Source organism: Acomys minous (genome assembly GCF_964271855.1).
Source record: "Acomys minous genome assembly, chromosome: 1".
Classification (NCBI taxonomy): domain Eukaryota; kingdom Metazoa; phylum Chordata; class Mammalia; order Rodentia; family Muridae; genus Acomys; species Acomys minous.
Window position 1 is genome coordinate 108,813,055 of NC_140483.1, and position 15,372 is coordinate 108,828,426.

General features: G+C 42.0%; 2 protein-coding genes across 2 annotated transcripts in view; one reads left to right on the plus strand and one right to left on the minus strand.

Annotated features, from left to right (window-relative positions):
- The window catches only part of CSPP1 (centrosome and spindle pole associated protein 1), a 101,442-nt gene extending 100,495 nt beyond the window's left edge, over nucleotides 1-947 (minus strand). Inside the window, exon 1 of the mRNA XM_084772912.1 lies at nucleotides 808-947. The gene's annotated coding sequence lies outside the window, so the exon portion shown is untranslated. The remainder of the gene's footprint in view (nucleotides 1-807) is intronic.
- Nucleotides 948-989: 42 nt separating this feature from the next.
- COPS5 (COP9 signalosome subunit 5) lies at nucleotides 990-15,169 on the plus strand. Its single transcript, XM_084773122.1, has 8 exons — nucleotides 990-1,473; nucleotides 3,972-4,206; nucleotides 5,158-5,286; nucleotides 7,098-7,163; nucleotides 8,142-8,227; nucleotides 10,978-11,089; nucleotides 12,335-12,483; nucleotides 14,934-15,169. The coding sequence occupies exons 1-8, from the start codon at nucleotides 1,166-1,168 to the stop codon at nucleotides 15,016-15,018; spliced, it is 1,170 nt and encodes a 389-aa protein (XP_084629248.1). The 5' UTR covers nucleotides 990-1,165; the 3' UTR covers nucleotides 15,019-15,169.
- The last annotated feature ends 203 nt before the right edge of the window (nucleotides 15,170-15,372 follow it).

Below are 15,372 nucleotides of genomic sequence, written 5' to 3' on the forward strand. Positions count from 1 at the left end.
CTCTCTGTAGGCGAGGCTGGCCTCGAACTCACAGAGATCCACCTGCCTTTGCCTCACGAGTGCTGGGATTACAGGCTTGCGCCACTGTGCCTGGCTTTAAATACTAATGTGTGCTCTGAAGAAGAAATGTCACGAAGTGCCTTTCAAGCGATGCTAAACAACTAATTACATTGCTAAGCCAAGGAAAAAGTACAAGTAGAGTGAAAAGCTGGGTCGGGACAGCTTTGGCTCTATAGAACTGCTAATACACTTGTTCAAACACTCCTACCACTCAAATGAGATGATGAAGCTGGAGAAATCTGTAGAACTCGTGTTATGAAGAGCTATAATCTTTTTTTCCCCTAAGCAATATAATATATATAATCTGTATTCGTATTAAATTAAAAAACATAAATTTCATGCTTAACTTTTACAATCTAGTGAGCATTTGGGCATGAGAATGAAGGGGATAAAACCTAAAAACACTGAGGACTGAAACAAGTTTCGCCTTGACTGCTAAAAGAAACACTGTCCAGATTAATTCTACACTGAAACAAATGATGTTCGCAGCACTGAAGACAAACTTTAAAAAGAGCACTAATGCACTCATAGCTCCTAACACTTATATAAATGTTACCCTCTAAACACCTCGAAAAAGTTAACCTTAGCAACCGGCGAGTTTTGCTTGCCTCCTCGCAACAGTAGCGAAAACACAAAAGCGAAACGCCAACCACAAACCCGTGAGGCTTGACGCTGCGCGAAGAATTAGCGTAAAAGAGTCTGTCACGTGATCTTCCCCTCCAAAAATCAATATCCAGAGCTACTTACGCCTCTGTTTCTCTAGAGACATTTAGTATTGCAGACAATTTACTTCATTTGAAGAACCTACACTCACAAAAAACCATAGCACCCAAGCCGAGTCTACGCCTACACGCAATATGGCGGGGTCCGAGTCTGCGCAGAACGAGCCGAGACGGCCCATCCCTTTCTGTCAGGTCAACAAGTCCTTCCGGCGCGAAAGGCTGTACCATTCTCACACCGACACTTCGCGTCCCTCGCAGTTCACGCGCACAGCTTGCCGAGCCGGCATGTTCTACTTTCATCCGCAAGACTATTCTTAGCTCACCCGACCCTTAGGAAGTGCTTTCTGTATCGGTGCCGCCGCCACCGCGCCCCAGCCAGGCGAATGGTCTGGACCAACGTCACCTCCGGTCTTAAGTGTCATGGCTGCCTTGAGAGTCTAGTGAGTGTGCGCCCGCGGTGGGGAAGGTGCAAAGCCCGCACGCGGAGCCCCAGCAAAGTAAAGTTGCAACTTGGTTGTAGAGGCGACAGCTTCTCCGGTCCCTCGGCCATGGCAGCTTCCGGGAGCGGTATGGCCCAGAAAACCTGGGAATTGGCCAACAACATGCAGGAAGCCCAGAGTATCGATGAAATCTACAAATATGACAAAAAACAACAGCAAGAAATCCTGGCGGCGAAACCCTGGACTAAGGAGTGAGGAGGTCCCTGGCGAGATGCAGGGGAGGGGAGGGGTGGCCGGAGTTTACGAGACCCGCGAGGGATGGGAGTTGAAAGGGGTGGAGAGCTTCGCTTTCTGAGGGCCCTTGACAGAATACTGGCCACGGTGGTTTTTTAGTCTGCATTATCCGAGTCGGTAGAGCCTAACCCCTCTTCTAGGGCCTGCTTCCTTTCCGCTTTCAGAAAGTTTCTTTAGCCGACTTGTCTCTAGGGAGTGTAAGGGGCTGACTTAGGATGTCACTTTCTCAATCTGATTATTTTCATAATTCACACACGCTCTGCCTTGAACCTAGTAGCGTCATGCACCTTGTGGCAGGTTCAGTGGATCCCAAACTGAGGAGTGTGGACATTTTCAGAAAGCGAATGAGCAGGCCACTGACAAAGAAACAAAACAAACAAACAAAAATTCTTTAAGAGATTTATTTTCCTGTAACTATTTTAGAGACATACCAAGTCTTACCGCTAGTCCTCTAAAATACTACAACTCATGTAAGCTCTAATAAAAAATAGAGCTTAAATGCTATTTGCCCCCTAGCCAAACCCATGTATGTGTCTTGAGGACTGACTACAAATCAAAAGATTATAGAGCAGATTGTGTTAAGAAGGGTGAAGAAAAAAAGTCACAAAAGGATGCTGTCTTATCTGCCTCACTATTTTCAGGTATTTTGTTTTGTTAGCAAAGCTGGCTTGAACTGACAGTATTCAATTTTCATAGTATTCTTGAGTAGTTGCTGTGGCCTGGCACTGGCTTGAAGATTTTCATGTCATTTAATAATCATGGCAGCCCAGTACTGAACTTTCATTCCTATCCTGTAAGTAGGAAAATAAGCAAATACTTTCAGAAAGTCATCTCATGATCACACTACAGCAGTGAACTCAGGAGCAACAGACTGAAAAAGCAAAGCTCACCATACAGACATTGACTAGCATTAGGAAACTAAAATATCTAAACTTATCTGTAAGATAAGAGTAAACCTAGCTATTGATGATGTCATGGGATTAGATGAAGTAATTTTAGACTTCTGCATGAACCATATGTAATGAGAGCACAGTGGTGGTTGTCTTTCTCTTTCCCTCCAGTAAACAGAGTACCCAAATTTTTAATTTATGTCTTGATTTCCAAGACGGCCTCAGTATCTTTCAGCTTGTGGTTGAAATCTAGCAAAAGCTGGGAGTCGCACTTGGTTACTTTCTGTGGGCAGGCGCCCGAAACACTTGAGTGACCTGCATAGATTACCTGGCTGTACCTAAAGCAAGCTGCTCCTTTGAGGTTGATGTAAACTGTCCACTTTCGTCACCATCCATGGCTATAATGTTAGTTCTAACATATTGGCTACCTCGGTGTTTTTCCAATGTGTATGTTCAAGAGTTTAATCACACACAAGGATTCATCACAAGAGAAGTAGGGATATTAGATCTACTTTCTAATTTGCGAGATGATAATAGAAGGAAGGCACACATTTTGACATGCTGTTTCTTTGAGAGTATCTTAAAAGGCAGGTTAATAAAGCTCATAACAGCACCTTGGGTTTTAGTGATTCAGGGACTGAGCTAAACACTTGATGTATTTTTTCATACTAACTGTGAAATACCTATTTACAGCTATGTAATCTGGCATAGACATTAAGTGGTCCTGAGGCCTCAATTAGGGCGTATCAGTGTCAGGATCAAAAAGTAAACGTGAGCAGGCCAATCTCAGAGGCCGCTTTGTAAACTTAGGTCCTCTGGCTCAGAGGGCAAGAGCGCTTGCTATCAAGCAAGTAGACCTGAGTTTAAATCCCCTGCATCTGTGTGTGTGTGTGTGTGTGTGTGTGTGTGTGTGTGTGTGTGTGTGTGACCTTAGCGTTAGATGTAAGGAAAGCAGAGCTTTCTGCAAGCTGGTCAGCCAGCCTAGCCAAAACAATAAGTTCCCAGTTAGTGAGAGACTGTCTCAAGGGATTAAAGTGCATTAACATAGAGGAGAGTGAGCTGGGTGTGGTGAGACCAGCCTGTGTATAGATAGGAGTTCCAGGACAGCCATGGATATACAGAAACACCCTGTCTCAAAAAGAAGAAGAAGAAGATAGAGGAAGACACCCAACAGCCCCCTGTCATCTCACACTGATAACCATGTACCACATACAATAAGTAACTTATGTAACAAACCAATACATTTAGGTCAGAAAGTTAGAACTGAAAAGATAATCAGAGCAATGGTAGTTCCATGTTAATGGAGAAAATAGACCTATGGAGCTGGTCATATTATTTCCCCACTTCACTTCAATAGTATAATTAAATTTACCTCAGACTCTTCACTTTCCCCCAAGGGACACGTGATGACCTGTGGTGTTATTTCCAAGCACCTTGTACTTACTGCTTTCTTTCTCTTCCCACACTTACACTCCCCTTTCATCACCCTAAAGCCCTCGGTACTTATTTATTTTCACAAGAAGACGTCTTTTGTACCTTAATCATGCTGTGATTTTGTTTTGTAGTCATCATTACTTTAAATACTGCAAAATCTCAGCGTTGGCTCTACTGAAAATGGTGATGCATGCCAGATCAGGCGGCAACTTGGAAGTGATGGGTCTGATGCTGGGGAAAGTGGATGGTGAGACCATGATCATCATGGACAGCTTTGCTTTGCCCGTAGAGGGCACTGAAACCCGAGTAAATGCTCAGGCTGCCGCCTATGAGTATATGGCTGCGTACATAGAAAACGCCAAACAGGTAAAAGCATTGGTTCTTTTTTTTTTTTTTTTACATTGTTTCTTAAAGCTTAATAACTCTTAAGAGTCTCAAGATGCCTTCTGGGTTTCTGAACTTAAAACTGCCCTTTTCACATTAAATCTGACACTTTACATTGAACAGTTTTTACGTAAAGTATTAAAAGGCTTGTGAGATATGGTGTTAGGGTCGCAGGAGGGGGCGGTCCTTCCCAAATAAATTGTCATAGTCACTGTTATGTTTAAAATAAAAAAATTATAGGCTGGAGATGTAAGTTTGTGGTAGAGCTCACACTTAGCATTCATAAGCCCAGAGTTCAGAATCTCCAGCATCCCTCAGAAAAAAAAAGAAGGAATGTAGGAGTTAACTATTCCTGAATAGAGTACATCTGTTAATGGACAGTATAGGCAAGCTTTTTTGATTGTTTTTATGCTGTTTCTTCTTCTTCTTCTTCTTCTTCTTCTTCTTCTTCTTCTTCTTCTTCTTCTTCTTCTTCTTTCTCTTCTTCTCCTTCTTCTTCTTCTCTTACCTATTTATTTACTTATATGGAACAAGCTCCAGAATTGATTGTTCAATTTTTTTTTAAGTATAAAATGTTGTGTGTGGTATGCAGCTATCCCAAGTGCTGGAATTAAAGGTGTGCGCCACCACTCACTGCTGCAGATGTGTTTGTTAATCTACAGAGTATCTCTGTGAAGGTGTGTAAAGTGTAAGCGATAGTGTCTGGGCTAAGAAACAGATAAGTGAGGGAAAACAAGAGGAGCCTGGGTAGCCTTGTTCTTGTACCTTGATAATTTTACACTGTATGCATGTATCGTCTATTCAGAAATTCCTTAACTTCAAAGCATCATATGTTTCACACTCTTACTGGACCACAGTGCTTCATAAAACCTGTAAATGACACTTTCTGAGATTAAACTATACCTCAGGCAACCTTTTCCTTTGGTGTGTTAGGTTGGCCGCCTTGAAAATGCAATTGGCTGGTACCATAGCCACCCTGGTTACGGCTGCTGGCTCTCTGGGATTGATGTTAGCACACAGATGCTCAACCAGCAGTTCCAGGAACCATTCGTAGCAGTGGTGGTAAGTACTTTTTTTTTTTTTTTTAAATAAAGAAAAATGGCTTTGCTTCAGCAAAGGACCCTGTTTTGATTCCTGTTACCGACATGGAGGTTCATAACCATCTCTAACTCCAGGTCCAGAGTATCTGACATGCACTGAGGCAGTCATAAGTGGCAGTGCAAAGCAAGGGCTCGTGCATCCTGGGCTGGTCTTTACCTCCTTGTATAACCAAGTTGAACTTCTGACCTCCTGTCCCTGTGTTCTAAGTGCTAGGATTATAAGTGTACACCAGCCTCTCTGTTTTCTCCTCTTTTTAGTTTACATTTCTACTTCATGTCTCTTTGTTGTTATGTGCTTGTCTCGGGAGCTGGGGGAGAGATATGCACATGCTATGACCATGTATGGAGGTGAGAAGACAACTTGCTGGGGTCAGTGCTTTTCCTCCACCACGTGGGTCTTAGGGATCAAACTCAGGCCCTCGGTCTCGGCAGCAAGCACTTCCACCCACAGGACCGTCTTAGCAGCTCCGTTTTTGTTTGTTGTATTTCGTTTTTGTTTCTATGGTGTCTGGGGTCAGCCTGAAGCCTAGCATATGCTAGGTGAGAGAGAATTCGCTCTACCACTATATCCTCAGTCGTCCAGCTGTAGTAAATACTTCCAAAATTGTATCTGTCATGAGTGTTTGCATGTATCTATGTGCACCTCACGTGTGCCTGGTGCCAGGGGGGGTGTTGGATGCCCTATTAACTGGAGTTAGAGAGTTGGAGACCACCATGTGGGTGCTGGGAACCAAACCCAGGTCTTCCTGCCAGAGCAGCAAGTACTCTTAACTGCTGAGCTATCCCTCCAACCCATATAAGTTTGGTTTTGGTTTTAGTTTTCTTTGGTTTGGTTTTGTTGTTGTTTTTGACACAGGGTCTCTCTGTTGTGTAGCTCTGACTGTCCTAGAACTGGACATGTAGACCAGGCTGTCCTTGAACTCCCAGAGAACCATCTGCTTCTGCCTCCTCAGTACTGAGATTAATGGCATATGCCACCACACCCAGCTTGTTTTGTTTTGTTATAGACAGTTCTTAATGAGTTCTTCAAGAAGATTTGCTAAAGAAAGAATACTGGAAAATTAAAACAGTGTAGTAAAGGATAAAGCTCTGGTGTCATTCTCCCTAGGGAGTTCTTATACACACACACACACACACACACACACACACACACACACACACACACACACACACACACACACACACCCTGTACCTCACACTCCACCCATGTGAGATGAAGGTAATTGATAGAACCCATGTCAGCTTCTCAGCTCTTCCTTGGCAATTCAGTCAGGATTGACAGAACTGAAGAAGCGGAAGTGGACCTGTCTTCTTTCATGTCCAGAGTGCTTTAGATGTAATCTGGGTTTGTTTTTGTTTTTGTTGTTGTTTTGGTTTGGTTTGGTTTTGGGTTTGGGGTTTTTTTGGTTTTTTTGTTTGTTTTTTTAGGAGGAAGCTAATAGCCTTTCATTTATTAAAGAGGGTAGGTAGGGGAGGGTAGCTTCTCAGGTTGTTTGTTTGTTGTTTTAAAGACATGTTCTTACCAAGTAGCATGCACAGTTTAAATAATACTAATTAAATATTCTTTGGTGATGGAGTAACTTAAGTCAGTTAACTGAAGTATTCCTGTTTCATTGAACTTTTCTAGTTGTTTTGATTATCCTTTGCAGATTTTTTGCTAGTTCATGTATGTGTATGCAGTACTATATTTACTTGTTTGCTTTGGGTTCCTGATGCTGACTCAGTGGAGCCTATGGTTTATGTCAACCAATTTTAGGCATATATCTTTTGTAGATTGACCCAACCAGAACAATCTCTGCAGGAAAAGTGAATCTTGGCGCCTTTAGGACATATCCAAAGGTAATTTGGATGGAGGGTGTAAGGGACGGTCTTGGGTATCGGAGCCTCAAAATTACTTCCCTCTGAAGTATTGTGAGTACAGATGTGTGTCACTACAGGGGCGGTGTGTGCTGGTGAGCACAGGCACTGAATAGTGTGCCAGTCAGAAGACAGCCTTGAGTGTGAGTTGTTGCCTTCCACCTCGTTTGAGACAGGACCTTTTACTTTTCACTGTGTACAAGCTAACAGGCTGGTGCAGTGGGCTTCTGTGGATTCTGTCCCCACCTCCCATCTGACTGTACACAGCTGGAAATGCAGATGTGCAACAACCAGCCCTGCTTTGTGCGGGTTCTGGGGTCAAATTTAGCTCCTCACATTTATACACAGGGTTTGGTTTTTTGTTTTTACTTCCTGGGTCCCAGGCAAGCACACTATCCCTGAGCTATATATGAAACCTGTATGGTACTTTTTTAATGTAGAAGGATTTTCAGATACAAAATTTCGAACTGCTACAGTTCAAATCAAAAGATAGCAGATTACGTTATATATTAATCGTGCCAGACAAAGGGTTTTATGTATTAAGAAGCATTTGTGTGCCACTGGCAATTTGATAAGTAATAGAGAAACAAGCTGAATCCATTTCCTTCCTGAAAAGAGCCTTTAGTCAGCAATAAATATTATTAGCATAGGTACACGGCACCTAAGAACAAGAGAAACAAAGCCATAAACTAAACCCGGCCTAGAGCAGCTAACAGCATTGGACTTGAGTAGGAGCAATGTGCTTTTCTTTCTTAGGCTTGTGGTTTGGTTTGGTTTGGTTTGGTTTTTAAGATAGAATCCCACTCTGTATAACCCAGGCTCGCCTAGAGCTGGATATGTGCTGCCTTCACAGTGGCTGCAGTCCTTTTGTCTCTGCCTCCCAAGTACTGAAATTAGCATTAGCCTGTGTGAGCCACCAGGCCCATCTGTTATTGATGCTTTTCTGTTTGCTTTTGTTAGGGCTACAAGCCTCCAGATGAAGGACCTTCTGAGTACCAGACTATACCACTTAATAAAATAGAAGATTTTGGTGTGCACTGCAAACAGTGAGTAATTGGCCAGTCGTCAAGGCCACAGTTGCAGCACAACAGCAGAATGCTTGGCCATCACTCCCAAGGCCCTGGGTTCAACCCCAGCACCAAAACTCAGTAATCATTTAGCCAAAGACTTATTTCACACATGAGAAAGACTCAGACAAAATGCATTTCATAATATATAGTACCTTTGAAATAGTAGTTAAAAAAACAAATTTAGGATAATGTTTCTAGCTCATTGTGTTTCAGATAACTATAAACATTTTTCATTGCACAGGATACTTAGTCCATAACAAAATTAACAGTTGAGACATATACGCAGGTACAGTTGACAGTAACATTTTGCTGCCCTTAACATACACAATTTTAGGATGGCGAGACGGCTCAGTGAATAAAGGTCTCTTGATACCAAAGCTGACAGCCTAAATTCACTCTTGTGTAAGTGCCAAACACACTCACCTGATTGTACCACTGGAGCATCTGACAACCTAAGTTTAATCCCCAAGAACATATGAGGGGAAATTAAGAATTAATTCCTGCCAATTGCTCTCTGACTTCCACATGGTACATTCATCCATGTGGTGGTATTCATACACAGACAATAAATAAATATACGTTTTTGTTTTGTTTTGGTCTTTGGTTTTTTCAAGACAGGGTTTCTCTGTGTAGCCTTGGCTATCCTGGACTCACTTTGTAGACCAGGCTGGCCTCGAACTCACAGAGATCCACCTGCCTCTGCCTCCTGAGTGCTGGGATAAGGTTTGTGCCATCAATGCCTGAAGAGGGCACCAGATCTCACTATAGATGGTTGTGAGCCACCATGTAGTTGCTAGGAATTGAACTCAGTACCTCTAGAAGAGTAGCCATTGCTCTTGGCCTCTGAGCCATCTCTCCAGCTCCTGATTTCAACTTTTTATTCCTCACTGCAGGTCCAGAGCCACATTGTGCCCATGTGACACAATATTCCACTCAGCCCCAGGGAAATGGCCTTAGAGTCTGAGCCGTTTTTTCTTCCTGTCTGCCTGCTCCGTGGGCTTTCTTTCTGGGTCTCCATCCTCTAGTTTCTCTGAACACCCAATTTTACTGCCACAGCCAGATTTCTAAAACTCTCTTCTCACTATATCTGCTCTGCACAAACACCTTCCAGGAGTCCCAAGAAACCAGAGGATTTCTTGTTAAATGTACTAGCTTTTAACAAAATAAGTGTTTTACACAAACAACACCACAGCACAGCTTCCTGGCTTTTCCTCACATCATTCTGCTCTCACTAATTGCCCAGCCAAACTAATGTGCTTTTCTCATATATATGTGTGTGTGTGTGTGCATGCCATGGCACAGGTGTAGAGAGGAACAACAGGACAACTTTGGTGATGTCTGTTCTCTTTCTGCCTTTATGTCTTAATTGGGTCCCAGGGCTTGAACTCAGATCTCCAGGCTTTTGCCTAGGCTACCTCACCAGCACATTAGAGACTTTGAAAAGTGTTATCTTGGGGCTTCTCAGGCGGTTCTAGCTCCAAAATGACCAGTTGAGTTCTTCTACTCTTTTTTTCAAGATAGACTTTCTCTGTGAAACAGCTCTGGCTGTCCTGGAACTCACTCATAGACAGAGCTGGCCTCAAACATAGAGAGATATGCCTGCCTCTGCCTCCCAAGTGCTGGAATTAAAGGCCTGTGCCACCACCACCTGGCTGAGTTCTGCTATTCTTTTTTATTTTAAGATTTATTTCTTGCATTTATTGTATACAAGTGCTTTATCTGCCAAAGAGGGCATCAGATTACATTATGGGTGGTTCTGAGCCACCATGTGGTTGCTGGGAATTGAACTCAGGACCTCTGGAAGAGAAGATGGTGTTCTTAACCACTGAGCTATCTCTCCAGCCCAAGTTCTACTCTTAAGAGGACTTGTAACTCTAGTATAGGGGCAGGTGGCTGGTTTGTATATATACTGTAGCATCAGTCACTACTAGTGAGCGTATTTTATTGTATTTAACTTTGATCTAAATGATGAGTTTCTCAGTGAGAAATTTTCTTGTGCTTCCTTATATCCACTGGCTTATGGAACCCACTAAGGTATTTAAATATTTATGACTTTAAAAAATTAGGTCAGTCGTGGTCACACACACCTTTAATCCCAGCACTTGAGAGGCAGAGGTAGGGGGGATCTCTGTATGATTGAGGGCACCCTGGTCTACAGAGCAAGTCCAGGCCAGCCAGGATTATATATCAAGACCCTGTATTATAATAATAATAATAATAATAATAATAATAATAATAATAATAATAATAATAATGTTCAGACATGTAACTAAATATCCCTTGAGTCTCTGTGATTATTGAACTACCTTTCAAAGCAGTAGAAAGGCACCTTAGGAACTAGTTGAGGTATGCTTTTCAAAAAGCCGCAAGGGCCTAACACAGAAGGACGAAGTGGGAGCTCTGTGTCATTTCTAGTGGTTTCACAAAGGCTGAGCCTAGAGGGCAGCTCACTGAGCTCAGCCTCTTCTCTAGAATGATGAGCTCAGTAACACAGATATACACGTGTCGTTTAGGAGTTCCCACTGCTACTAGCTCCTTGGAAATTTGGGAGCACTACAAAAGGAAAAAAAAGGATTTATAAAACAAGTAAAGTTAGTAGACAGATTTAGAGCCATACTACCTGAAGACAGAGGAAATATATAAATTTGCTTAAGTGTAGCCAAGACTTGTATCCAATGTAGCAGTACATTCATCTCACTTGTCAAATGTGTGCTCTTGTTTTGTAGATATTATGCCTTAGAAGTCTCATATTTCAAATCCTCTTTGGATCGTAAACTGCTTGAGCTTTTGTGGAATAAATACTGGGTGAATACCCTGAGTTCCTCCAGCTTGCTCACTGTAAGTACTGTGCTTGTTCCATTTGTGTTTTGTTTTGTTTTGGAGATAGTCTTCCTCTGAATCCCAAGCTAGACACAAACTCATGGTCAGCTCAAACACAAGAAGGTCAAAGGACAGCCCAGCAGTGTTTTATGTGGGTCCCAGGGATCAAGCTCAGGTGCTTAGGCTTAGCAGCAAGCTCCTTTACACACAGAGCCATCTTAACAGTCCCTGGTTTCAGGTGCTTGGTTGTTGGGATCACAGGCAAGTGACATTATACGTGACTAATAAGAATTTTAGCCAAGCTACTAAAAGTGTTTAATAATTGAAATTCCTTTCACAGTAAGGCACATCAAGGCCAAACTAGACAAGGATGCTAGGCAATCCAAATGGGATAAGGTCTGCTTGTGCCTTAAAGAGATAAATAGAGGAAAAAACAAAATACTGTTTTTGTTGCCTCAGATAGCAGGTAGGTCTCTGACACATAACACTCTAGGTCAGTGGTTCTCAGCCTGTAGGTTGCAACCCCCACAGGGTCACACATCAGACAGCCTGCATATCAGATACTTACATTATGATTCATAACAGTAGCAATACTACAGCATGAAAGAGCAATGAAAGAAGTTTTTGTTGGACATCATCACAACATGTGGAACTATATTAAAGGGTTAAAGTTAGGGAGGTTGAGAACCGCTGCTCTAGTTAAAACTAACAGGGTACCAAACGAAGGACAGACACTGTGTGGGTCAGTCAGCCTAGCAGCAGAGCTTTCCTTGGCACACTTAGGTTCTCATTCAAGTGCTGTTGTGAAGTCACAGCCTTTACAGGTTTCATGAGAACGCAGATGGCAGCTTTCGCTTCCCATCTCATGGTGTTCAGAAGACAAAAACCAACCCTGGGAAGCAGAGCCAGGCAGACTAACTACATAGTGAGGCCCTGTCTCAAAAACAAATGTGTGTGTGTGTGTGTGTGTGTGTGTCTGTCTGTGTGTGTGTGTGTGTGTGTGTGTGTGTGTGTGTGTGTGTCTGTGTGTGTGTGTGTCTGTGTGTGTGTGTCTGTGTGTGTGTCTGTGTGTGTGTGTGTAGTTCCAGCTACTCAGGACTTGGGCAAGACTCTGTCAAAACATCTATGAAGGGCTGAGAGCACAACTGTGTGGAGTACATGCCTGCTTCATATGTACATGTCACTGAAGGCAGTCTTAACCCTGTTTCTTTTTTTTAAGGTTACCTTATGTGGTACAATGACATCATACCATTTTCTCCCCAGAATGCTGACTATACCACTGGCCAGGTGTTTGACCTGTCTGAAAAGTTAGAGCAGTCGGAAGCCCAACTGGGACGCGGGAGTTTCATGTTGGGTTTAGAAACACATGACCGGAAGTCAGAAGACAAACTTGCCAAAGCTACTAGAGACAGGTAAGAATCCGTGTGCGGGGTTCTGCCCCGACACACACACACACACACACACACACACACACACACACACACACACACACACACACACACACACTCTCTCTCTCTCTCTCTCTCTCTCTCTCTCTCTCTCTCTCTCCCTCCCTCCCTCCCTCCCTCCCTCCTTCCCTCCCCCTCCCTCCCTCCCTCCCTCCCTCCCTCCCTCCCTCTCTCTCTCTCTCTCTCTCTCTCTCTCTCTCTCTCAACTTGCAGATGGTAGATTCTGATTCCTTATGGTTCAGTTTAGTACGGCTTACAATGATGCCTGACATTATCCACTGAGCCCTTTTAAGAAGTCACATGGAAATTCTCAGTTCATAGTTTGAAATTCTAGGGGTCATTACACAAAACAGAAAGACCTAGGACTAGCATAGAAAATGCCAGGTCACCCTGCATAGGCTCAGCCACATGATGTACAAAGAAAGTGGTCTCTTACTAGATGTTTTCTTTGGGGGGAAAGGCTTACAAAGGCATGCTTACCCTTTTCTTCAACTCAATATTTTCTGAAGGATTAAATTAAGATTATTTGCCATATTTCAGATTCCAGAGTATCATGGGAGAGATTCTTTCTCTTAAGTCTTTGTGCTATAAGTATTCTTTCTACAGTATTTTATTATCGCATATTTTACTTCTTAAGTATTTCCTTGGGATGTGGTCTCTGATAACTTAGGAGATGATAACGTGGCTCTCTGACACATATACTATACAGGGTTGCAAAGACTAATAACTTTACTACACAAAAACAAACTTGAGTTTTAATGTGATACAAGCAAAAGGAAGAGAGAGCATTTGGATAGCTAAAAACTGACTCATTAGTGTCTGTTTTGACATAGGGCTTTGGGGATTCTTTCTTCAGCCACTAGCCCATTTCCATTTTGGGGAGTGTTTTTTGTTTTGTTTTGTTTTTCCTTTTTTCATACACTTTCTGTTTCTATTCCCTGCCAAACTTGAAAAGCATGACCTTCCCTCGATCTCTACCAGGATTTCTACCAGTCATATGTTTTTCTCTTAAACTCTAATACAATTGCCTTTGAGCATGAATAAATAAAAAAGTAAAATAAAACTAAATTTTAAAAAGATGGTTCCCATAGGAAGAAAGGGAGGGGGTCAGGTGAACTTTATCTTGGCGACTTATGGTAGAAATACCTCATCCTGGTGGTGAGATGTAGCTCAGTGGCTGAACTCTGACCTGTCCTGCACAGGCTCTGCCTTCACCCTAGCACCACAAACCAATTCAAGAAACATCTTGTGTGGTTAGATTAGGTAGGATGGCCCAGCTGTGTCCATCTGGCCTGCCTTTCCAGACGTCTAAAATTCATACTGTTACCTACTTTTATTTTCTCAGTCCTGAGCATAGCACCAGGGCACATGGATTTGTTTCTTTGTTTTGGCTTTTGTTTGTTTTATTTTATTGGTTTAGGAGGGGAGTTTTGCTTTGTTTTTGTCAATTCATTTAGGATTTTGCTTGTTCATATGTTTTGTTGTTTTCTTTTTCCTCACAGGATTTCTCTATTTTTAAAAAAAAAAAAAAGTAGGGAGGTCAAAGGCAGTAATAGAAATAGAAAATTTCCTCTTGAGAATTACTTTAATAAAAAGTTAACTCTTCTCAATATTGGAGTTTTGTCATTTTTTGTTTGTTTGCTTGTTTGTTTGTTTGTTTGTTTAATCATTTCTGAAATCTTCACCCACTGATATGACTTTCAACTCTCTAGGATGTTTATAGTTATTTTCAAGAACCATAGAATCCTTTAAAATTGTTTAAATTATGCTAAGGAGTAACATTCTAAAAACACACAGCACACATCAATGTAAAATAATGTTACACATATATGTACATGTGAGTGTGTAGGTGTGCATGTGTGTGTGTGTGCATTTGCCCATGTGTGTGTGTGTTCTTCTGCACATATGTGGAGTTCAGAGGACAGCTTGTATGTAGAATCTGTTCTCTCCTTCTACCACATGGATTTTGAAGATCTAACTCAAGTCGTCAGGCTTATTAGCAAGAGCCTTTACCCATCTGAGCCATCTTGCCAGCCCCAGAAATAATACATTTTTATATAATGCTGGGATTAGTGTGTCACTATTGAATATTGCTAAAATGTATTCCATAATGAATGTATAGTTTTAGTTGCCTTCAAAAACAGAATTTTTCCCAGAGCTAGAGCAGCAAAATTAACTTATGAATTATATTAAGGTATACAGTTATTTTTTATAGAGTCTCTAGTCAGTAATGAAAAAAAAATATAACATGCAAAGCAGAATGTTTAAAAGTCAAGGGAAAAATCGGTGTGATTTGAAGAATATGAACAGAGCCGAGTCCTTTTTGGGCGTGGAGGGTGAGCATGTGGGGAAAGGTGTGATGTTTGAAGCAGCCTTCAGTTGGTAACATTGTATTATGTGTTTCTTCTCTCCAGCTGTAAAACTACCATAGAAGCCATCCATGGATTGATGTCTCAGGTTATTAAGGATAAACTGTTTAATCAAATTAACGTCGCTTAGCTACCACTGAGTACTTTTTCCTGGAAGCTGGTATGTGGAAGGAAAAAAAGCTCAAGTAACACTTTTAACCCAGTTACCAAGACTCCGATTAGAAGACTAAGGTGCTGTGCAGTGTCCTGAGTGTTAGCACTGTAATAAAGTATCACACGAACTTGTCCTTCTGTGGTTTTGTGGGCAGGGTTGCTTTTGGTGCTCTTGCTTATGGGAGGAAAAGGCTTACTAGACCTGTGTGTGTTTCTAGTCTTGCCTATCAAAGTCATCAGAGAATTTCAGCATTTAGTCCCACAATGGTCATAAACTGTTCAGTTTTTCTTGTACCTTCTCTTGACAAACTATTAGTAAAAATATAATTTA